Below are 23,225 nucleotides of genomic sequence, written 5' to 3'. Positions count from 1 at the left end.
GTATACGTGTACATGTACATGTGTACATAAACACTGAGCATTGTATACCATGTCAAGTTTTGATGAGTAATAACTCCACGATGCACAGATATCCTGGAATTTATTAGCAGAATTTTCATCTTCAAACATGAGGAACTTGCAAACAACTGTGTACCCAGTAATTTGATGCTGTTGCAGTCTCAGTCCCTCTTCTTCTTCTCCTAGTCTGTCTGTCTGTCAGTCTGTCTGTCTCTTTCTGTCTGTCTGTCTGTCCATCTTTCTCATACTAAGTTTAAATGGGTCTAACAATAGATCTGTGGAATGATTTTTTTTTTTTCCTTTGCAGTACTGGAATATCCTTGCCCTGGATGGTAGCAACTGGCAGAAGGTGGACCTATTCAACTTCCAGACAGATATAGAGGTGAGAAAGATTTTTTTTTTCCTCCAAATAATTTTCATTCACTTCCAATCAAATTATACAAAACACATCAATTCTCTTTGGTATTAATGTGCAAACATAAGGGAATAATTCTTGTATAGATAAGTGAAATAATCATACTTTTTCATGTTTCAATATGACAAATAAAATGTCAATAATACAACGATGACTGAAGGAAAAAGAAATGGAAGTATATTGTATCTAAATAAAACCCATCCCCCTAAAACTAAAGATTGCTTCAGTCTAGGTTTGCAATAAGAATGTATCAGTTGTGAAATGATTGTTGATAATGATAAAATATGTACATGTACGTCAATGCCTGAGACATGTCTGACGGTTGAAGAAGTGCAAGCGATTGTGTACAGCCTCTGAGATACAATAGTTGTTTAGATGTACCTACAACCCTGAAAACCCTGTTATCAATTGTTGAACAATGATTCCATTTCAAAAGTCTGAGTAGCATCATGTTATTAGGTGCCAAAGTCTTTGATATCATGTGAAATTTAGCTGCGGAAAAAAAAAGTGGTTGTAAAGGATAATGAAGGCAAAAATCTGTAAAAATCTACTTAAATGACAGGTTGTAAACAAAGGCCAATTTGGATTTGGTTAGAGTTTATGAGCATTGTGTTTCTTTTCCCCCCATAGATATCTTGGTACTAGCAGCATGATTTCAAATTTTTGGTATGCTCGAGTGTTTCGTCATTTGAATTTTTGAATTTTTCGTCCATTTGAATATCATTATAGGGCTCAGTCATCGAAGTTCCACAATTTTCACAATTTAAAAAATTTACAGTATCAAACAGCATCTTCAGGACATTAAAATGCTAGAGATATTTTCATACAAGCGCTTTTCGTTTCTGCATTGTAATTTAACTGCAAATGTGGGAAAAGTGTTCATGCAGTAATTTTGGACAGATGAATGTAAGAAATTCTTCTGAAAAAGATACCATTGATAGGCCAGTAATGTATGTAAAGACTGATCTTTGAAGGACAAAAAAGAAAATAAAGTGTTGAAAATTATGAGATATAATAATGTTGCTCTTTGTAGACACTATGCATTGGTTACTTGTAATCCTTCCACAGAATTCACTGTCATTCTATCAAAGTTTGATAATTTATACACTCGTTTCTCTTTTTGCTTACATGTCTGACATGACTAGGGCAAGTCACTTAAACTCTTCTCACTGAGCTGACCATTTCACATTCTTTTTTTTTTCCCTCCTCCCAGGGGCCAGTTGTGGAGCACATATCAAAGCGCTGTGGTGGTTTCCTGAAGAATCTAAGTTTACATGGATGCAAAAGTGTCACTGATGATGCCTTGAAGTGAGTTGATTTTCTTTTTTCTCAGAGAGTTCAGAGCTCTCACTACTTTCACTTCCAAGAAGAGGACACACACCGTGATAGAGCTTTGCATGGTTGCAATTTTGTGTGTGTGTGTGTGTGTGTGATTTCTTGAGAACAGTGCTTGATACATTGTAGCTCATCACAGGGGCTGTGTGATGCTTTAAATGGGGGTGGGGGCATAGTCTCTGGTAGTCTGTAGAATCTCTGAGCACAACAGTTTGGTAGTCATTGGTCTTATATATCTTTTTATTCTTTTTTATTTTAGGCCAGAAGTGTGTGGAGCCACCCCAGCCCCATTATGCTGTTAAAACATCACAGGATGTAGATGATGATGATGATGATGATAATAATAATAATAATAATAATAATAATAATAATAATAATCTAAATGATAATAATAATAATAATAATAATAATAATAATAATAATAATAATAATAATAATAATATGGTGGTGTTGATGATAATAATAATAATAATGATTATTATTATTATTATAACAATAATTAAAAAATAGAATAATATCAAATAAATACAAAAAAAATCAAACTTTATTTTGTTTGCTGAAAGAAAGAAGGAAAGCAAATAGTTTACGAAGAAGGAACATTTATGGCTGCAGACTGTACTTTTCACTTCTCTCTGTATTTGTTTGGCTTTATACCAAAATGATTATAGTGCAACTCATGTCATTGAGGTGATGTTTACATTATGCAAGGAAAACTTTAATATGTGGAGCACTCTATTTATGTTTCGTTTGTACCATTGCCCTACTGGACATCACATGTTTTGTAACCTTCCTCAGCCAGTGATTACAGCACATGGTGTTAACTAACATTTTTTAAATGGATGTGTTCCACTAATATTTCTACATTTACTGAACCCACAGTTACATGCATATTTGGGGCGAATTCCCTATCATGTGTGCAATAAATGCACACAGTGCACAATGTCCATGGGTCTGCCGAACTAACTTCTACTGTGCATATGATACACTGCCTTTTGAGCCCTTAGAGAGCTTTGAAGGTTGTGTGCATATAATTATGGTTAACTCAGCAAGAAAAAAAAAACTGTGTTCCCTGACAAAATGTGAAGTCTTCTGACATCTTTCTGTCAAAACAAACAACAAAAAGCAACAAAAACTCCCAAAACAAAGGACAGAAATCACTCACTTTGTAATAGTCCTATAAGATATCTGGCAACACTGTACAATCACGTCTTTGGAAAAATGTACCCTATCACTGAAACATCGTCAACAACAGTTGAAATATATTCTGCTCTAGGATGAAAAAGAGAATCCCTTTGACATTTCAAAGGGATTTGGCACAGTCTATCTGTATGATTATGCATATCAACAAAAATTTACAATGTAATTGACAGCCATGAGTCTTTTGCATAGGGCTACAAGTGGTCAGGATGCTGTGAGATTAAATGCTTACATATGTCATAAACTAGATGTAATTGTCCTTGAGCGTGAACTTTGGTAGTAGCTCTATATCTACAGAAGATACCATTAGCCAGTATGCACGTGCCCTGACAGTTTTCACACCATAGTTTTTTTTTTTTTTCGTTTTTTTTTTTATCCATGTATGTTTGTGAATTATCACAGAAGTCCATTTAATGATATTACTACCAATGCAATTATGTAAGTAAGGTAATTTCAAAATCAGCATTTGTTCCATGATTCCAATATTACAGGGCTAATACTACACTGTATGTGTAACCAAGCATTTTGAGCCCTATTTCATTGCCAAAAATGAGTACAGAGCATGAGTACAGAGGGTAATTATCACATCACAGCTTACCTGAGAATGTTGACCAAAGTATGGATGATTTTAAAAGGTCATTGCAGTGACTACCTGAATCCTGCCACCACCAGTGAGTTTTGCCAGTACATCATGGAGAACTGTGCTCTGTGTGCAATACATCAAATTCAAGCTGAGCATTCATTTTCCACTGATTGGATAGAATTTGTGCTCTTGTCATCAGCCACTCAGCATTTTGATCTGTCCATCCTGATATTTAACAGTAGTGCAGCCTTGGTATCCTGGTTTCATACCCATATGTGTAACAAGTGCTCTCTACAGTGATTCGTAGTACATTGAAGAAATACATGTACTACGAATCAATGCAGATATTTGATAGATGGTATTTGCACACTTTCACAAACTCTCAAGAAAGCCTGTGTCTCCGTGCAATGTAAATGATTTTGGCTTGAGACCCAGAATTGAGAGTGTGAAGATAGTGGTACTGAGAAGGCTGGTGAGAGATGATGTTAATCAAGAAACCACAGGAAATGTGAAGAGTTAACATTTTGAGAGTTAAATTGTGTGCAACATTCTTCATCTTGTTAATTTTTATACATACAAAGTATCCTATCCTGACAATGACTGTGCATCCAGTAATATCGATTTTAAGTGCAGGGCCCTGTTTTATGCAGAGTTAAAATTGATTATATATTTGATTTCAACTGTAAGTCTATGGCAGCCTGTGTGTTACGGAAAATTAAAATCAATTTTAACTTTTGATAAAATGGGGCCCAGGACAGCCAGTCTGTATCTTCTCAAGTCCTCATTGCTAGTATCTCAATTCATGTTTACTACAAATGTAGGTGTAGGCACATTGTATTGAAAAACAAGTTAAGTCTGCTGCGATGTGTCTAATGCTAAAATGTTGATGCTTTTTTTTGGAGGGGGGGGGGGGGGGGGCTTGCCTGTGCCACCCCAGTTGATGAAGCAGTCTTTGGTTAAAAAATGTCATCCAAGTTGATGTTGTCTTTTGTGTATGACATGTAAACCTTTTAAACATTTGTCTTGCACTACATGTACCTGTCAGACTTTAAGTGCAAACTACATGTATGATGATCACTCTGGAGAAAGGGATTAATTTTCCTTGTTCTATCAAAGAATTTGTCTTTTGTAAATCCAGCCCAATTGTAGAAAAAGATATGAATATTTTGTAAGCGACACTTATTCAGTTTCCATGGTTATGATCAAACTGCTCTTGCTTGTTTGCTTGATGCTCGCCTACTGCCATGGTAAAGACTATTGACTAAGTTTCAGTGTAGTGAAGTGCTTTATAAAGTTTCGTTATATCATTTTATGGCAAAATAATAATAACAATAATTCTCTGAATATATGCCTATTGAATTGTGAAATGAAATGAATTTACTGACAAAAAAAAACATTGATGGGTAAAGATGAATTTCTTCAAAGGTACAAGTAGCTTTTTCCAATTTCAAATGATTTTATGGATATTTTGCATCGAATAATGTGTTGTCACTCATTCTCATTAATCTGTATTTCTGCCCTACTCGTATCTGCAGCACATTTGCCGGTAACTGCAAAAATATAGAAGTACTGAACCTAGAAGACTGCAAAAGAATCACAGATCATACAGCGCAGAGTCTAAGTAAATTCAGCAAGAAGCTGAGCCAGCTCAACATGGTGTCCTGTACAGCCATCACAGACAACGCGCTAAAGAGTCTCAGGTGAGATACAAACTGTCATACACCATGTAAGGTCAGGCATGGCACAACGTAAACCAAGAGGAGATTTATGTGTGTTGTTCATTGCTGGTCATAGCAACAAAGCATGTTTTTTGTCCTTTTTTTTTCAGTGTTAACCCGTTGAAGACAAGTTCCAAGAATACTTGGGCAGGTATCTATGGGAAATGTGTATTATATCAAAATCAGTCCATCCTCAGCGGGTTAAAAAGTCAAGCTCTACTTGAAAACTATTGTTTGTAATTAGAGTTCAGTATTTACTTGAAAATGAAGCTTTCTATTAATCATTGAACAGCTATACTGTGGATTTTCATTATATCAGGCAGAATACTCTTTTCCTAAAGTTGGCTTCAATATCAACATAAATGCCAGAGTGAGATACTGCCTAGCAGTTTATTAATTAGTATTTATATATTTCTTTATTTTGAATTTCATTTTAGTCAAGTTTTATAGCTAAAATATTGTATTTTTATCTGCTGGCTCTGATGTCTTTTGCTGTATTATCTATCCTCAGTATTTTTGTTTGTATTGCTTCAAGATTTTGTAAACTAGGCAACAATATCATGAGAAAGCAGCACTAATTGCCCAGTAGTATTAGAGACATGTAAAGAGTTCCACAAGTATCATATGAAAATACTGCAAACATCACTATAGCCTGGTTCTGTGGTCTATAGATGCCATTGAAACTTACATACATTTTGTAGTCACAGAAAGTTGTGACTATAGCTTCATGTCTGGATTTGTTAAGTGTCAGCTCGAGTGAGCTGTTGTAATTGCTTTGTGTCCACTAATTGTCGCTTTTAATCTGTGTATGTTGTATTCGTAATACATAGGTGTCATAATGAGGACTAGACATACCATTTTTTTCCCCCAAATGATAGAGGTTGCCTCATATGTAGGAAACCCAAGCATCCTCCATCCTTAAGGGAAATTTTATCCCATATAGGGAATCACAATCTTCAAGCCACTGGCTTTTTCGTGGTTTATTCCACATTTGACTGTTGTAAAAAATATTGCCTGCATTGTTTTTATGAAATCAATAAATTGAATTGAATTTGAATATTATGGCGCTTTGTAAGAAAAAAGAAAAATTAGAGATGTAGATCGTTGATTTGTTTTGCTTGTTTATTTTTTTTGGGGGGGAATCAGACACATTAAAAAAAGTTATGAATTTTGAAAGTTAAGAGAGTAAAGCAAATTTGCAACTCTGTGTCACCTAGGTCTTAAGCAGCATTTCATTCGGTGTGTAAACACACACACGCACTCAAACACACAAAATCAATAGTTTTCATTTTTCTCCCTAGAAAATTTTCTCAACAATTGTTGGTGGTATATAATCAGAATAATTATAATTAAATGTTTTTGTGTGTCTTTCTCAGCAGATAAGTTCTGTCTGTGCCCAAATATTTGAGAAAAATGCAGATTGGTGACATTTTGTGTGCAGTCCCCTGTCTGATCTTTCAAGTGTATACGCCGAATATTTCTTGAGTTTCATTTTTGCAAATTTTGCGAATAGGGTACTATTCGCAAATTCAAAAACACACGAAAATATTATCTCTGATCACAACCTGAACGTGAACTACACTCATATATTTCTCTGTTCAGGGTTGTGCTCCACAATCGCAAATTTAACCACTTGCCAAATTGTCAAGAAGTCCCGATTCACAAAAAATATTACATGTACAGTATGTCCCCCCAAAAAATTACAATAAGATTTTTGCATTGATAGCACCCAATATGATTAAACTGTCTAAATGCTTACTTCAGGGTCTTAAAATATAACATCTTAGCTCTATTTTGCAGAAAACCCCATTCAATTTGGTTAAGCGGTCACAAAGAAATGTGAAAAGTTGTAAATCTTGTCATGGGTCTGATTCTTCCAAGTTTAGCACTTCGATGCTTTTGTGTGTGAATACAATAGACAGAACTTGGATCGAAGAGATTCTTGACATCCTCTACAAAATTCCTCATTTCTCTTGACCACTGAAGCAAATCGAATGGGGTTTTCTGTAAGATGAGTTATCGTTTCATACCCTGAATTTGTATTTAGATTGATTCTCTATTTTTAAAGATTTAATTCGGAGGGTCCTGTTGTAATTTTTTTTGGGACATAGGTAGACTCGCTAAACATATGGCGTATACAGTATATTATTTGTTATGATGCTCTGATAACGGCCTTTCACTGAAAACATGCATTTTTATGGAGGTGGAGTTCACTTATGCACTTTCTAGCCCCTAAGTTTTTTTGTGACCCACTTTATGTTTGCACACATTAATGTCTGTGTCTGGTGTGTGCATCTTATGTGTGTGTGTGTTGTGAATCTGTGCTGTGCAGTGACTGCTTGCAACCTTTGTCTCATAACAGAATTTGTTTGTAATACGGATAGGGGAAATCCCTATCAACTTTGCTCTTTGAAAGCAGCATATCCACTCTTTATCCACTCGTTACCAACTCAACCCCATCAATCTTGTGGTTTAGTAGGGATTCATGTTTCTCAAAATTGTTCATTTATAATGTAAATCACAATTCAGAGTGGGCGTAGGGCTGATATGCCAGGTTTTTTAACTTGTATATGTACAATTGTAAGAAGCATACTGTCCCTACGTGTTAAGCAATCACATGACCAAGGTGATTATCTATGTGCTAACATTACACACACAGACACACACATACATACTTTACATCAAGAAAACAGTGCAGGTGTTATTAGGAGCAGGAACTTGCCAATGATAAGACCATCTTGTGTGCATTCAACACATTGATATGTATGGCAAAGGACACAGAGAGCTATTTTCCAGTCTTGGTAGGTTCGTGAGAGTTTTTCAAACTGCTGTAAAAGTGGAAATTTTTGCGGTGTTGAAATTTTTGCGCAAAGAAGCTAGCGCAAAAATAAAAGCACACAAATATTTTTGCTTGCCATAATGTTCCAGTAATTAATGTCTTGATTCTGCGGAATTAAAAACACGCAAAACTCTTCTTAACCGGTCGAGCGTGAAAAGTTAGTCGCGCGAAAATATCCACTTTTATAGTAGCCATAATGTGTTTCACTGTGATGGTGTTGTTATATGTTTGAACAGGTAGTGTGTGCAAAGTTATTGGTCTTGTCATTTTTACTACAAGACTTTGAATGAGAGCCAGGGATATAAAGTCCACTTCTTTGACAAATTTTTCTTTCTCTGCAGCGATGGCTGTCATCTTCTTAGTCATCTAAACATTTCATGGTGTGACCAAATTGGCGATAATGGCATCGAGGCCCTTGTCCGTGGTTGTCCAAACATCAAGGTTCTCATCCTCAAAGGTTGTCATGCAGTAAGTTCCGTGCTACACACAAAACTTGAGAATTTCAACTATGTTTTTTTTTTTTTTTTTGCTAATGTGAGTTCTAAGCACTGTCCTGAAGTACAGTGTAGTACTTGTGTCTTTGTTTGCGTATAACAGATGGTGCTTCCCTGTTAAAATCAGTTGGGGGGGATGTGCACACATTTTTTGCTGTTTAATGACCTACATTTCTGGAGATGAGATTTCATTGTAACACAAGCAAGAATTTGTCTTACAATGTAACCTGTGTCAGAACTGTGATTAATTATGAATATTTGCAAGCAAAACCAGAAAGGTATTAAGAAGGTTAAGACTAAAAAAATGACAGCAGTGGTTCAGTCGGGAGCTCATAATGATGCTATGAATTCTTTTTATGACTGATTTATCTGCATTTGTACTTTTCACAGAATGTTAATAAAGTAAGTACATTGGTTTTCTTGCAGGAGGATATTTATTAAGCTACAGAGGGCATGAAGAATCACATTTCTTCAGATGCAGAATCTATCTTTCACTCATAGGAGCTATACCTTGTTTGTGTGTTCACATGCAAAGTAGATGCAGAGCTCATTGAGGACTTTGGCCATGAGTAAACAAAATGACTCATTTAATCCAGCGACGAGTCTGTGAACATTGTATGGTTTGACATCCAACATTACATCACTAATGAAGAAGAATTGTAAGCATTCATTGCTCTTCTAGAGATGCACAACACACACCAACAACTTTTTAGTGCAAAGCTAACATAGTGAAGATCTGACCTGATTTATAAATACATCAATTCTAGGCATTACCTTCATTCTTTGGTACTTACCATTTTGACACACTGTATGGCAATGCTAGAAAAGAAGTGTACTTATATTACAGCATGAATTGATATGAAGACTTGAGTTGATAATAACATTACATTGTATCATTGTATATCAAGAAAGAGCAGTTTGTGTGTCAGAAGGGGATATGGATCAATTGGAATGTCAGGATTATCAGATGTGGATTGAATTTATGAGCCTTATTTTTGTGTCATGCTGCTCTTGGGCTGCTCTGTGATGACCATGGCTCACTTCCACCCGTTTCTGTTATGTTTGAAGTAAACTAAAAACATGATATGTTTATGTGTGATTCACACGTATTGTAACAGTGGGTTTCCTTATTTGAGATATGAGTTTTCTTCAATTTTGTCTGCCCTTTGTATAAATGAAATTTGTAGGATCGCAACTGCTGATCTACATTTTAACAAGCGTGTCAGAAAAAGGAACCAGCAGGAATTGAACAAATTGATGAAAACTCCTACCTTATATCTTCACCCCTCTGCTGAATAATCTCTTTGTTTCCTTGTTTGTCCACAAATTCTCATTTCTCAAAGTATTGCTAGTGCAGCATAGCTTGATGTTTCTTTGTTTTCTCTTGATTTCCTGTACTCCTTATATCTACAGACTACAGATGATGGAATCACCCACATAGGCAGCCATTGTAAAAATCTAACAACACTTAATGTCCAAGGATGTGCAGTAAGTAAATTGTTGAGAATTATTGTGAGCAATTTGTAAGCAATTTGTGAGCTAGCTGTGGTTGTAGCTTTAAATCTGAATGAAAATATTTCTCTGACCACCTGCTCTGAGATGCCTTGATTGTCAGATGTGAGTTTGTCATCGTTTAGGTTCTATTCATCAAAACTATTGTTTGACAATTGATATCTTCAGTATTGCATACTTGACAGTAAGTTGTGATTTCAGCTACAGATGTAGCCCGATCTCTGTGTTACTCCTGTTTGTGATTAAGATATAGGAGTAAGGTATTGTATAGCTAGTGATTTGAGACAATGTTCATGTATGGTTAAAGTGAGAAATTTGAGAAATATCTTCAGTTTCAGATTCAAAATGCAACAGTTTAAAGTGAAGGCAGTTAAATGTTAAATGGCCTTTTCTATGGCTCCTTCCAGTTTCTATGATATTTTATTCAAAAGTAGCTGTGGAATCAAAATAAGTGCCTCAGATTTCTCCAACAAATAGTAATACATTCAGCAGTGATGAGTGGATATCAAGATAGCCTCATTTTCTTTTTTTTCTTTTTTTTTATATTTAACTATATCTGTCTCTTGCTTGAGGATTTAGAGACACTGTGTAAAGTGTTAGATTCATCTGTGACCATGAATTGAATTCTTAAAGTTGTCAACCACAATTTAAGTTGCAATGTCATTGCATAGTGAACCCAGTGTAGTTTAACCCTATTCCAACTGCGGGGGGGGGGGGGGGGGGGGGGGGGGGGGGGGGGTGTCAAATTGAATCCTTAAGTAATTTTAATGGAATTATAGATGAAAATATGATTTAATGCGTAAATTTGCATAATTAATTAACTAAAAATAGAAAGCCAATATTTTTCTTTTGTATGACCATGTAATCTTGTAGTTGACATCCGGCTCTATCTTCAGGCAAAATTTTGCGGCGATCGCGTGATCGGCGGCCGAGATCTGAAGGGGGGGTCAAATTGAACCCCCCCCCCCCACCCAGTAAAAACTTGGTCTCAAATAGCCCAGTTAGAATAGGGTTAAAGGCCCCCTGTGCAGATTACTGTAAAATCAGAAACATTCGCAGCATGATTTTTTTTTTTTTCGCAAATTGCCACTGGCATTCATTCAATGCACCTTGTTGACAAACACTTTTGCATGCATTTTAATTTCATGAATCTTGGCTCGCAAAAGTGATGAAAGTTTCATGCACCCAAAAAATTCTGGTTTTACAGTTATGTTCATGTAGACAGTATGTAGGGCTATCACAATTGACATCACTGTGTGTAGAGCAACGTGTGTATGATATAAGCTCTGCGTTTCCATTCCCCATAATGCAGCTAATAAGTGACGACGGGATGCTGGCACTGGCCAAAGGCTGTCGGACATTACAATCACTCTGTGTGTCCGGCTGTACCCACCTGACTGACCAGACTCTTGGTGCATTCAGTCAATACTGTCACAAACTCAAGTGAGTCACTCTAATCAGGTCATACTAAGCATCATCTGTCTATCTAGTGGCCAAACTTATGAATGTTGTCTAGACAGTTTCATAGGGTAATGGTGGAGATTTTCCTAACTTTCTATTTCTTTCTACATAAATCATAGTTTGATCTAGATATGGAGTTTAAATGCAAAAACTGATACAAGTTGTACATCCATGTTCATCAGTTTGAGATATTTGAGATCATGTCTGCTAAAAAACAATAATTTAGATATGATATGTAATAATTTGTAATATCTTCTAAATATTTCTTAATTCATGAGTGCAGTATCATTGAAAGATTTTTTGTTTCTATTTGATGATGACCTTACTTTAAAAAACTGGAAAAATTGCTTTTATCTGTTTTTACTTTCAAACTCTTAATATATTTCAAAGCTAATGAATGAAATGTTCATGATACGTGTACTTTGGTGACTGTGACAAATTTGATGTTTTCACAAATGTGGAGTTCATTACAGTGATATTAAAGGACAAGTTCACCTTCATAGACATGTGGGTTGAGTGAATGCATCAATATTAGTAGAACACATCAGTGAGAGTTTGAGCAAAATCGGACAATCCGTTAAAAAGTTATGAATTTTTGAAGTTTCTGCTCAGTCACGGCTGGATGAAAAGACTACTATAGCTTGTGATGTCACATGAGTACAACGATATAAAGAAAGAATAAAGAAAATTCAACATATTTCCATTTTTCTCGCATAACAAAAGAACACTCGACTTCTCTCTTTCAGAAGGCAGGGGGAATAATATTACCCTTAACATACGTCAGTAGCAAGTCGAAGAAATGTGCACTTTATTCAAAAAGTAAAGTTTTGTGAAATTCTCTTTTTATTTTCCTTATATAGTTGTACGCATGTGACATCATACACTGTAGTAGTCTTCTCTTCCAGCAGTGACTGCGCAGATACTTAAAATATTCATAACTTTTGAACGGATTGTCCAATTTTCCTCAAACTTTCACTGATGTGTTTTGCTAATATTGCTGCATTCTCTCAATCCTTATGTATATGAAGGTGGACTTGTCCTTTAAATATGGAGTTCCATACAGTGATATTCATCCTAATTCTTCACTCTTGTCTTGATATTTAGCAGCCTCTGCATTCAAAGTCTAAAACACAATTGACCGTGGTCTGTACTTGTGGTCATGGACTATGATATTGAAAGTACACATTGGTGTCATCTTAAAAGTTTTAGTATGAACAAAACACTATGTTAACCCATTGAGGACGGTTTGATTTTGCTACAACACGCAGATGTTGCCCGAGTATACTCTGGAATCGTCCTCAATGGGTTAAGAGGCTACTTTCATTTGTCATAACTCTCTTTTTTTCATCGCGGACATGATTACAGATACTTAGAGTTAAACATTAATTAAAGTTATCACAGCGAGAATGATTGTGAAAGGCAGGCATATGAACATGATATGAGGGAGATATCATAATCATTTTCTGTGTAAGTGAATACATACTTCTGTGCAGCAAATTGAAACTGAGATCTGCCATTATTTTGATATGTGATACCCTTGCAACCTCACTATAACCTTCCATATCTTCTGATCCATAGGACACTAGAAGTATCTGGTTGTTCACAGTTCACTGACAGTGGCTTCCAGGCCCTAGCAAGAGTAAGTGTATCAGCGTACACTTTACAATGGGATATCTTATGGCATGTACAAACTGTTGCATGCTTGATCCAGTATGACCTATTTTGAGCTATTCTTTTTACCTTCTTACATTTCATTTGAGCTTAGCTGTGCCACCACAATTTCTTTTTGTTGGTTGTTATTTTATTGTTAGTCTGCTGTGTATTTGGTACAGTTTTATCTCTCTTAATACTCTTGTTCAGATGTTAATCAAACTCTTGAAAAATAAGTTTTAGGGGCAAGGGATACAAACTTTTGCAATTAGCCCTTGACCCTTACATTGAGATGTCGGAAAGGTTCTGCCTCAGTCTATCTACAGTTGAATCTCCCTTATCCGGCCTCCCTTTATCCGGATCTCTCTATTATACGGACGCAATCTCGCCGTGATTTTTTTAATAATAATTACGGTAGGAAAGGGGGATTCCCAACTCCTTGAGAACTCCTACACAAACACACATGAATTACATATACTTGATACATTTCTTAATAATTATTTAGGTAAATCATCCCAAGAATTTATAAAAGAAAATGATTTCATTCTTGCAAACACAAACATCTATTTTGGGGTCTGTTACTGAGTGTAACAATGAAAAGGTTGCAGTATACACATTACTACATGTGGTACTACAATGGGCTACATCAGTACATGTGTATGTATATGTACATGTATAAAGCATTGAGTCTCCCGCATCCGGCCAAATCCCTTATCCGGATGAGCCCCGGTCCCGACTTGTCCGGATACGAGAGGTTCAACTGTATCTGCATTGATGCATGAATGCAATCCTTGATGAAGATCTTTGTCCAGATCACTTCTGCTTTGTGGAGAGATATATACAAAATTTAATGGGTCACATTCACTTTTAGCTGCCTCTATGAAACTATGGAACAATTTACCAGACTATATTTTAGGTATTTGTTTAATGTGCTTTAAGAAAGCAGAAAAGCACTCCTATTTTGTAAACCTTTTGCTTTTTAAGTTGAGAACTCAATGTGAATCTGTACCCTCCTACATATTCATTCTTTAGTACATACATGTAGAGACTGAAGTGATATGTGCTATATATATACCATTAATAGATAAAGTTGTAGTACTATCCGGTGGTGTATGTCCACCTTGGGAAACCTAGAAACTGTATTGATGGCAAATATCATCTTTTGCTGCTCCAGATCAGATGGCAGTAATCACCTGTCTGGGTTTCTGTCTCAATAGATTTAGAATTTTAATTGAAATTGGCCAATATCATCCCCAGGAATAAGGATTGCAGAAGTTTTCAAAGCGCTATGTGGCAGGTCTTCTGTAATTTCAAGCATAACTTTGCTGTTCTCTTTCCGAAAGTAGCGCAATTTCAAATATTGTGAGTGGCTGCCTTTCCAGGTAATAAATAACGCGTGTTCATGCAGCTCCTTATAAGATACAGTTACAATTTCATCACTGACATATCCCTTGTTGAAGCATCACAAGGATAAACGTCAAGTTTGAATCATCTTAAAGCTCAGACAAGTGTCAATCCATGTGGAATTTCATTGAACTGTTTCCTTTCTGAGTGCCATCCATGTGTTTCATGGCAGTGTTTATGAACAGATCTTCAGAATTACAAATTTATCAAAGACACCTTGTTTAAGTCCTACCCCCGTGAATTTGAAGGGAAAAAGAGCCAGCATTCATGTCATAACTGCCTTGATCAAAAATGAAAAAGGGTCTAGAGGCAGTCACTTGTTTAATAGGTCTATTGCAATTTGAAAAGTGAACCCATGCAGTGTGAGTACTTGTTAATCCATTATGTATGTCTTGTTTGTGCAATATCAGACATGTACAGAGCTGGAAAGGATGGACCTAGAAGAGTGTGTTTTGGTAAGTATGAGACAATTCAATATTGAAATTTTGTTGAATTAATATGAGTTCTTTTCATGTATGGATCCTGCCTTTTCAGGAATATGGCAAGTATATAATATTGATATACTTAGATATCTTTTTTTACTACTGCAGAGTTATTGGTTTTTGTGCATGCAATGTTTATGAACGAATGAGTGTGTAAAGACATCTTTGTAATAAAAAAAAAAAGTTTGCCTCCCTGTCCTACCCTTTTGTATGTGTGCATTTCTGAATTTTATAACCATTTTTTAGTGTGTACATCATGAGGAAGTTCTGTTTCCAGACCCTTTTGTAACTCAGGTGTCTTGGCAAGAAAGCTATTTTAAATACATTTTTCCCATTGTGTGATATGGGACTCCAGCATGAAGAATTAACTAAGTGTAAACTCCCCAGGTTTTAAATATTGATTGTTTTTCTAATCAATCTATTGTGTCAAATCGAATCAAACAATACTACCTGAAAATTACTTGATTTGCCATTTACTCTTTTGCAGTGTGTACTTTTGATTAATTTGTTTCTTGGACTATATGTTGTGCTTTTATCACCTACGCAGATTACAGACACAACATTAAGTTATCTAGCCCTGGGATGTCAAGTCTTGCAGAAGCTGGTATGTTGATAGGCATCAGATCATTTAGACACCTTTGAGAAAAGGCAGAGCCATTAAATGGGGGGAATTTCACAAAGGTAGTTTAAATCCAATCTTATGGAACATGCAAATTTTGACCGCATAAAAGTGTGTGACACATCAAGTATGCCAACAGACCTCCAATAATAGCTGCACGGCAACTTGCATATGCAGAATTAATATGCCTAATGTTTAGTACATTGGATAAATTCAAAGCATTGATTTGATTTAAAGTACCCTTTGTGAAATTGGGTCTATGTGTTTATATGTGAAAGTGGATGCCAAGCCCACAATTATGCACAAACATTCATCCAATTTGAAATGTTTTTCAGTCTCAAAGACATACATGGATGTTGGCAAAAAACCCACAGGGTACCCTCAGTAAGTGGGCTAGATGTAATACAAACTGTTAGCAGTAATGTGCATCTTTTATTTCTAGTGATTTTTAAAGAGGAACACAGTACAATTTTTAGTGCTTTGTTTATACCCTCCAGACAGCACAGATGCTCATGAAACAGAAATAAGACAATGTTGTAGGTTTTTAATGTCCATCATATGTTCATCCAGGCATGTGATTTTGTTTAATTATGCAAAGAAAGCTCTGAGATGACAATCAGAGTCTTCCATTACATAGCAAAAACTGAAGATGATATTCAGACAATACTGTATGTACTACTTTGTTTCTTCTTCTTTCTGTATTTTGATTATAACCATTGTTGACAATATGGTGTGTGCCATGTTTCGTTTTGCCTTAATCCGTTGAAGACTAGTCCCGAGTACACTTGGGCAGGTGTCTATGGGAAATGTGTGTTGTAGCAAAATTAGCCATCCTCTATGGGTTAATGGCAGATATATTACAATGAATTTTTTAGAATTGAGGAAAGTGATCCTTGATCCATATATTAATCGATGTAATTACTGATTAATCGTTGATTCTTTGCTATCCGTCAGACGCTATCACACTGTGAACTGATCACAGACGAGGGCATCAGGTTCATTGGTACTAGCGCCTGTGCCACAGAGCACCTACAGGTCATTGAACTGGACAACTGTCCCCTCATCACGGACGCCTCGCTAGATCACCTGATGGGCTGTCAAGGGCTGCAGCGGATAGAGCTCTATGACTGCCAGCTTATCACACGGGCAGGCATCAGAAGACTTAGGGTGAGTACCAGTGTCTTGAATTCTTGTTGGCACAGACCAGTCAAAGTATGTCACGTATTATGATGTGGCACGCTGTAACGTCAGGATGCTATCATGCTCAGTGTATTAAAATTACAAACACAACTAAATATTCTTGCATATAGCACTAAAAATGATTTTCATTCATTTTTGTTGAGCTCACGGGAGGTGAGAGGGGACTAAGGGATGGCCTGCGGCGTCTGTCCATCTGTCTTCCGTCCGTCGTCCATCCATCAGTTGTCAGTCCGTAACTCGTCCTTCCATAACGCTACAAAAACTTGAATAACGCTCTACTGAGGACTTCAATTTCAATCAAACTTGGAGGGAAGAGTGGTTATGCAAAGTTACACATGTTACCAAACATGGAGGTCATCTCAAGGTCAAAGGTCACAGGCAGGGGTCAATGAACTTTAGGGCCCAATGTTAAGTTTTTACAGCGCGTTTTGATTATGTCTCACAACTTTTGATGTATATGTCCCTTTGTGACCAAACTTGGTTGGTAGATGTCCCTTGGGGAGTTGAAGGTCACCACAAGGTCAAAGGTCACAGACAGGGGTTAACAAATTTTTAGGGCCAAATGTTGAATTTTAACGGCACTTTTCAATTATGGCTCATAACTTTTGATCCCTCTGTCCGTTTGTGACCAAACTTGGATGGTAGATGTCCCTTTGGGAGTTGAAGGTCATTACAAGGTCAAAGGTCACAGACAGAGGTCAACAAACTTTAAGGGCCCAATTTTAAGTGTTTACGGCGTGTTTCGATTATGGCTCGTAACTTTTGATCCCCGTGTCTGTTTGTGACCAAACTTTGATGGTAGATGTCCTTTGGCAGTTGCAGTTCATCACAAGGTCAAAGGTCACAGACAGGCATCAACAAACTTTCAGGGCCCAATGTTAAGTTTTTACGGCGCGTTCCGATTATGGCTCATAGCTTTTGATACATATGTCTGGTTGTGACCAAACATGGCTGGTAAATGTCCCTTGGGGAGTTGAAGGTCACCACAAGTTCAAAGGTCATAGGTGGGGTCAATGAACTTCCGGGAGTTAGAAAAACATAAATTTAAACATTAATGGGCGAGACACATTTTGGCACATGCCTTGTTTATAATCCAAGCTACTGTGCAAAAAAAAAAGAATTAAACAAAATGATCAGATTTTTTAGTTGAAACACCAGGGTACCAAATAACGTATATTTTGTATAGTGAGCAGGGGCTATCTGAAGACACAGCTATGACCAAGTGCTTTGCAAGTGAACCAATTCTGTCCCTTTTCTCATATTGTATTTTGTGTATCCTTGTTTTCCATATACATGTCTGATACAGGCACAGCTGCCGAATGTGAAGGTCCATGCCTACTTTGCACCAGTCACGCCCCCTCCGTCTGTAGGCGGAGTCAGACCGCGGTACTGCCGATGCTGTGTTATATTGTAGTGACTGTGAGGCGTTCATGGCTGTGACACAACTCAGAACTAATTCTCGAGACACGAGTGCAGATGACTGTAGATGGACGGGTGAAGAAGAAGTTTTGTCGTCACTACACGATGTCTTTTATTCTGAAAGCATTGCTCACAGCACCTCTGCAATGCAACCCTTTGATGATGTAGACCATTTACAGCGAGTGAGATGCGTTCTCTATTTCCGGAGGAAGCAAGCACTGAGAACACACTGCTTGGAAACTTGAAAACCTCCTCCTCTCTGTAACATGCACTTAGAAGAGCAGAACACGTCGAGTTCTTCAATGCAGACCACAGCTGATGCTGGTTTTTACATATCATTACGTAATTAGCCAGTCCACACTAAGGAGAAAACCAGCCAAGCTGTCAAACTTCAAGCCCACCTGGGTGGGAGGCACACAAGCTGCTTCTTCACAGAGGGGAGAGGAAAGGCTTTGTGAAACCCATGCAACGTTGAGTTCGTCATGATGCAATATCCTCTCAATATATATTGTAACTGCCTGCCGCCCACATACTAGTCATGCTTTGATAACCATTAGTATCAGGATCTAATCATGTTGTCTTCACCTAGCATGCAGCAACCTTTTGAAGGGAAGAATCAAGCATCCTGTGGCAACTTCTGTGCAAAGGAACATGCCAAGGGCCCTTAAGTTCCTTTTTCTACACATTGTACTAACTTTGTCAGAAAGATTAGACTGCTTCACAAGGATGGTACCTAATCAAGACAGAACTAAGGGTTACCACTCATATTCTAACTTGTCACTGAATAAGAATGTCTGGTGGGGGATGGTATCTAGGATGATTGTGGCAAAAGTGAACCCAGAGGGAGCTTTTTTTAATCCACAGGTAACACTGATTGAGAAGTCACACTAGTAGAAATTGTTAGCTTTGCTATAAGCAAGATGCTTCCTAAAGGGCTATGGGATGTCATCTGTCACATAAATGTGTGAAATAAGTGTGAAGGGAAGGTCTTGAATATACAGGGGAAAATTGTGCACTTCAGATAGAATATTAGGAGTTGATTATGCTACAGATGTTGTACGTCATGTGATCGTGGCATTTGGTTGCATTCCAAAAGAAAATCCTGTAAAGGGATTCTTTGAATTTGTTTTTCTTGGATTGATGTGTTTAGGTGTTTAACCTGTTGCCTAAACTTTATGAAAAAAAAGAAAGAAAACTGTCTACTTTATGTAAGTGTTGTAACCATTAATAGTGCGCCTTTTTCTTTTCTATCTTAACAGAACACTGCTTGCAGGTATGTCTTCCTTGTTTGTGAGTTTAGGCTAATTGTCACACGTGGATAAAGAGGACACTAGCTGATCTCTGATATGAATGCTGTGATGGTTTATCCTTGAAGTTCAACGTTGGCCCCTTTTTTATCCTAGGATGTGTAATAGAGACCACCTAGTTTGTCACTAGTGAAGATTTCCTGCGAAGAACCTGCTTTCCCTCATATCAAACAGGTTAACTCTGTTGCAAGAAGGGTAATCGGTGTGAACTTGGTGGCTGCCCATATTAAGTGTGGCAGCTGTGTTAACAGCTTGTCTCCAGTGCCGATGGCAATGATTCTGATGCCTCGCTTATTCAATGAACCCTTAAGTGAAATCCAAAGTTGATAATATTTTCTGTAAATTTTATTCAGCAGATTCTTCTAATTTGAGATTACAAGGTATTCTCACAGAGCAATTAATACTACTCGGACACAGGGATGGGCTATGGCTACTTCTATCTCTATTAAAATCATTAATGTTTTGAGTAGGGACACAAGATTTCCCCACAGCATACTGTTTGCAGTCATTGTTAATTTTCATGCAGATGATAAATGTAAAGATAACTTCCATATCATCAGATAAAGGCCTGCACTGGATACACAGGTATTCATCCTCATGCCGTTTGTCTTGCATTAGCCATTATTTGGCTCTGTACCGTGATGAGTCAGTGGGATTGTATGCTCCAAGTTTCTGTGGCAGTGGTAATACTGGATTGGGACTAAAGGGCATTGTTAAGTTATCTATATTTCATATGGCTTGTTCCACCATCCGTCATCATTGTGCAGCTTAAGGGTATGAAGGGTTACATATTTTTTTTTTATCATTAAAACAATGAAGTGTTAATTAAGGATGTTCTCGCTGCCGAAATTTTGAGAATGCCAACAAAACAGTAGTACCGACTGAGGAGATTGAGAAGGCAACAATCCGTGTAAAATATACCGAAACACATACAAACTGCTATTTGAATTACTAACCAGGTGTAGAGAATTATCAGTTGCCGATCATGACATGGGGACAAAACAAATTATGAGACTGTCAGTTTTCAGCTTAAAAAAAAAAAAAAAATTCATTCCCAACCCAACTTGATGCCTTCTCCTTCAAACAAAGAAGTTTAGTTTTAGGTCCGTTTAATAAGTTCTGTATGTTTTCGTTGCCCACTCCCTCCAACTGAAAAGAAAAATTAAATAATCATGACTTCTCTCAGTATGTATAGCACAAGTTGTGAACCTGGAGAAATTCCTCATGTATTATACATGCAGTGGCACACCCCAACCAAGCAGCTTATCATGTCACATTTGAATAGTTTGTGGATAGAATGGTCAAAACAAAAACAAGAGTTTACTCTTCCGTGGTTTTCTCATACATATTAGTCTTACACATCTAAGGTTAATTAATTTTTTCCAGATGTATCATGTAAGCAAACGGCTCATGTGCACTTTGAATATTTATAAGTCTTCGATACAAATGTACAAAAGCAGATGGCACATTTATTGTTTCAAATGTACAGGTGACAGGTTGTCATTTGCAATTTTAACTTTTCCTAGTAAGTCTTAAAAAATGTGAGCGGATGAATGGAAAGGGTTTTGTTATTGGTCTTTGTTTTTCAAACAGTAATTGATCTAAGCAATACTGCATCCTGTTAAAGAATGAACTGCTTTCCCTGTGCTTTAAATCTACAAGCACTCTACCAAGAGGATGGTTATTATATGACTTCATGAAATATATTCTTCATTTAGTATGACTAGTGCAGGGTTATCAATTTTGTACACTTCAGGATTTCGAAAGAGTGTAAAAACAAATAAAAGCGAATTAAATCAACAACTAAACAAATATCTACATTTACATCTTTGCAGCAAATAATGAGTGTTTCTCATTTTCAAAACTTGCACTGAGATGCAGGTAACTGCCTGTCAAAGTGCTGCATGATAAAGAATCCTTTGTTGGCATGTTTGTCAGTTGACTTCCACTAGAGTGCATGCAGTGAACAGTCTTGCTAAGCCTGCCTTAAAATATGACATTGTTGTAGGGTGAATGGAAATGAGCGTCTTACCTATTAAACCAAACTTCATGTTTGCTCTCAAGCTTTCAAGTTTATCCTAGAAGTAGATTAGCTCATATAATGTGCTCATTGAGATTGCCTGTTGAGCATCCAGATTAATGTCTTAACTACATTCCTGATTGGATAATCACATGAATGTGAAGGCTGCAATTTGTTGAGTTTGTTGAAAATAATGTCTTCATGGCAAGGTCAAGTAATTGTTAGTTGAACCTGAAGTGATTACCAAAATATGCAAGCTCATGCAATACTGATGCTGTGAGAGATATCCTGCATTGGCCATTTCCTCTTACAAGGTACTATTCATTATTTCAAATGTACACTATCCCTCAGGTGGCTGGGGTAAACAATAACCTCTCCCATCTTATCTCATTAGCCGTGAGTCTGGGCAGTGATATGCTTTAGGTGGTAGCATGTCTGCCTCTCATTCCATATGACCCGGGTTCAATTTCCGTGCCAAGCTGAGAAATGTTGTGCGATTCTACATACCGTCCTCTGCTCTGATAAGAGACAAAACACTGTCCATCAGATTGGACTTTACATAGAGGTCCCATGTGTTAGGTACTCCCGCACGTAAAGATCCCTCTTTGTTCATTCATTGTGCAAAGAGTAGGGTGCTAACCCGGTAAGTGGTCTACCTACCTTCCCACACCAGAAAAGGGGCGAAAGATGCCGACTCTTTGTGGTTCACCCCAGGTGACTAGCAGCAGTCGGCAAACCTTATCAACTCCTGCACATTGTGCTCTAGATTTGAGTCCTACAGTTATCTGTAGCAAGAGAAATTATGATCAGTTTGTATTCATGGAGAGCTTATTATATTCAGCAAAGTTCAGCCAGCCACTGTACCACCATCCTTCTCTCTTCAGTCGAGGGTTACGACACCGGGATGAAATCCTGGAGATTGAATCTGTGTGCGTTTGAGGGACATGCGTAGGTCTTCTGAATCCTACTAGTGTTTGTCATCAGAAAGTTGCTGAGGATGTTGGTAGGTAGGAGTAGCTGTGTTTCATGTTGCCTCATCTAGAACATCTGTAGTCTCTTACAAGTCTCTGTGATATTCTTGAGGAGAAGTTCTAAATGGATGCTGATTTGAAGCTCTGCTATTTCCCACTGAAGAGCAGTATATACAATTACTTTCCATCTATCACGGCATTTCGAGTTTGAATTTTCAGATGACCCTTTATTTGTATCTGATTTTTTTTTTGTTCTTTCTTTTTTACATATCACTGTAATTAAATATTCACTGCAATAATTTTTATTTTGTATATAACCTGTTACTCAATGAATCAACTGCTATAAATTAGTGGGCAGGAATAGCCCATGCACAGCATGCAAATTCCATTGAGGTAGCTGTTTCAGGTTGTTGGTAGTAGACCCTCCATCTACTACCACTATTACTGTGATTGACTTTCTATTCTACCCCTAATCTTCCAAGGGTTACTTTTTCACTTTATGTGTCGGCATGGAGGAATAATCGCTTGAGCTGTAGACACGCCAAACAGAAAACAAACGTGACTGTATAATGTGCACATCA

At 37.1% G+C, this 23,225-nt stretch overlaps 1 protein-coding gene across 1 annotated transcript in view; it reads left to right on the top strand.

Moving 5' to 3' along the window:
- The window catches only part of LOC139735560 (uncharacterized), a 43,619-nt gene extending 24,721 nt beyond the window's left edge, over positions 1-18,898 (top strand). Inside the window, exons 4-14 of the mRNA XM_071646317.1 lie at positions 326-400; positions 1,647-1,741; positions 5,084-5,248; positions 8,447-8,573; positions 10,013-10,087; positions 11,424-11,554; positions 13,151-13,211; positions 15,037-15,081; positions 15,656-15,712; positions 16,682-16,894; positions 18,234-18,898. Coding sequence (XP_071502418.1) covers positions 326-400; positions 1,647-1,741; positions 5,084-5,248; positions 8,447-8,573; positions 10,013-10,087; positions 11,424-11,554; positions 13,151-13,211; positions 15,037-15,081; positions 15,656-15,712; positions 16,682-16,894; positions 18,234-18,341 — 1,152 coding nt within the window. The 3' untranslated portion in view covers positions 18,342-18,898. The remainder of the gene's footprint in view (positions 1-325; positions 401-1,646; positions 1,742-5,083; positions 5,249-8,446; positions 8,574-10,012; positions 10,088-11,423; positions 11,555-13,150; positions 13,212-15,036; positions 15,082-15,655; positions 15,713-16,681; positions 16,895-18,233) is intronic.
- Positions 18,899-23,225: the final 4,327 nt, after the last annotated feature.

The sequence above is a fragment of the Diadema antillarum genome, unplaced genomic scaffold, assembly GCF_040938485.1.
Source record: "Diadema antillarum isolate AM-2024a unplaced genomic scaffold, OU_Dant_1.0 seq00000585_RagTag, whole genome shotgun sequence".
NCBI classification, from domain to species: Eukaryota; Metazoa; Echinodermata; class Echinoidea; order Diadematoida; family Diadematidae; genus Diadema; species Diadema antillarum.
The sequence above is the reverse complement of the archived record's forward strand: the minus strand, read 5'-3'. Positions and strand labels throughout refer to the sequence as shown.